This window comes from Aplysia californica, unplaced genomic scaffold (genome assembly GCF_000002075.1).
Source record: "Aplysia californica isolate F4 #8 unplaced genomic scaffold, AplCal3.0 scaffold00612, whole genome shotgun sequence".
NCBI lineage: Eukaryota > Metazoa > Mollusca > Gastropoda > Aplysiida > Aplysiidae > Aplysia > Aplysia californica.
Window position 1 is genome coordinate 213,858 of NW_004797882.1, and position 1,897 is coordinate 215,754.

General features: G+C 42.8%; 1 protein-coding gene across 1 annotated transcript in view; it reads right to left on the reverse strand.

The window, feature by feature from the left end:
• Nucleotides 1–6: 6 nt before the first annotated feature.
• The window catches only part of LOC101849878, a 14,274-nt gene continuing 12,383 nt past the window's right edge, over nt 7–1,897 (reverse strand). The window contains exons 10-11 of the mRNA XM_005107558.3: nt 1,698–1,828; nt 7–469 (exon numbers count right to left, since the gene is read on the reverse strand). Of these exons, the coding sequence (XP_005107615.1) occupies nt 283–469; nt 1,698–1,828 (318 nt within the window). The 3' untranslated portion in view covers nt 7–282. The remainder of the gene's footprint in view (nt 470–1,697; nt 1,829–1,897) is intronic.

Below are 1,897 nucleotides of genomic sequence, written 5' to 3' on the forward strand. Positions count from 1 at the left end.
GGGGGGGTATTGCTGTTTGTTTTGTTTTTACCCATATACTGGGTTGAATGTCTATTTGCTTGCTTATTTATTTTAGTTGTTATTGTTATAGTTGCTGTCGTTTTGTTTCATGTGCATTATGTTGCAAGTTTGCTGTTTTTCAAGAGGTAATAAATCGTTGGTTTTTCTGCATTTCTGGTGGTGGCCTCACGTCAAACATTCCACGCCTCGATAGCACCAGCGTCCTGTGTGCATTTCCTGGCAGTCACACAACAGACAACGACGAGGCTGCCTGGCCTTTCCTCAAGCAATTTGTATGCCGCCATCTTTGTACCAGGTGACGCTTTCAGCAGGCATCTCCTTGGTCGCGACAAACTCTTTTGTGGCCATGTCAAAGTGGCTCATGGTCACTCCATGTGTGCTGGACACCTCCAGGTACTGGCGCAGAGGGCGGTACAGCGGCATATAGTAACTATCACTTGATGAAGCCCTGCAGGGAAAAGAAGATTTAAAAAAAAACGTATTAGGTACAGGCGAGTTGGAGGGCTTGGGAGTGGGACTTCAGTTGAGTTTAAATTAGTAAGAGGTTTTCGTAACTTGCCACACAATAATATCTTTTAATTGCAGAAGATCAGAAGTGAAACAAAAGAGAAACAAACATAAAAAGGAGGAGAGATAAGAAAGATGGATGTTTGATAAGAACGAAAGAGCAAAACACACAAGGGCACCCGCCAACGACAAAGGGTGGGACTTTACAAAATGCAAGGTATAGTAGGGTTGAAGGGGGAGTGGGGGGGGGGCAGCAGGTGAATGTTGAGTAGTCGTTTACAAGACTGCATAGACGATTTACTTATAAAACAGACATGAGAGGTGAGTTCGATTCCAGAGTAGCTGAGCTATTTCATTGTGTTTCCCGTCTGTCGGTTGGGATGCTCGATCTCATCCAGTCCGGGTTGACCCTGACAGGCAGGAATGAAGAGAGTTCGCTAACCTCACAGAATGTTAGACAGGGGGCCTGTGCCACGGCACGGTCAAAGACCGCCTTCTACTTATTTCTAAATGATCAAAACTGTGTATAGAATCTATATGAAGACGTAAACCTTACGGGAAACTATCAAAGCCGCTCATTTTCGAAAAAAATAAACAACTATCAAAGCCGCGCACTATTAGAGCCGTGCACCTTTTACAATATTAGTACAATTAGATTGTCGATTCTATCCAACGGTAACAGTACCCTTGACAAAATTGCTCTGTACTATTTACATAAAATTCAATGCCACGAAAACTACTTTCCGTTAAATCATTTGACAAAGTGAGTGAGGAGTGCTCGTTTCGTGCCAAACAAAATAAAGTAGTTTTCAACTCTGTAACATTTTTACATTGTAAATAATATGATGACGCAAACCTTACTTACTCGCGTTCATGACAAAAATGAAACGTTTCAGGATTACCCCTCCTCTCTTCTTTTCTAAATAATCGAAATTATGCAAGATTGAGACTTAAACCGTACAACTTCATGAAATATTGCAAATGAAAAGTTTCCAAAAAAACCGCCCCCGGACACCGACTCCAGTTTTTGATTTCTCAGTTTAGGATCGTCCTTTAACGTGTCATTTCTGATTCAGAAGTTCAGCTTCATAGGCAGTAGGCAGCAGCTAAACTTCTTTCCACATACAGGTAATGTAGGCTTGTGATTCGAAACAATTGTATTTTCTTACCGGTAGTAAGGCACCGTCCTAAGAGATTGACCTATGACCTCTGGTTCAGCTACGGTCAGGTCAGGGGAGCGTACGTTGTTGATCTCAAGGAAGAGCTCCGAGTTACGTCCCTGCAGACGCTGCTCCTTCTCCTGCGATTGACAAGTTGTACGTCACAGAATGCGCGAGGGCGAGGAGCCTCTTTATTATTTTTATCATTA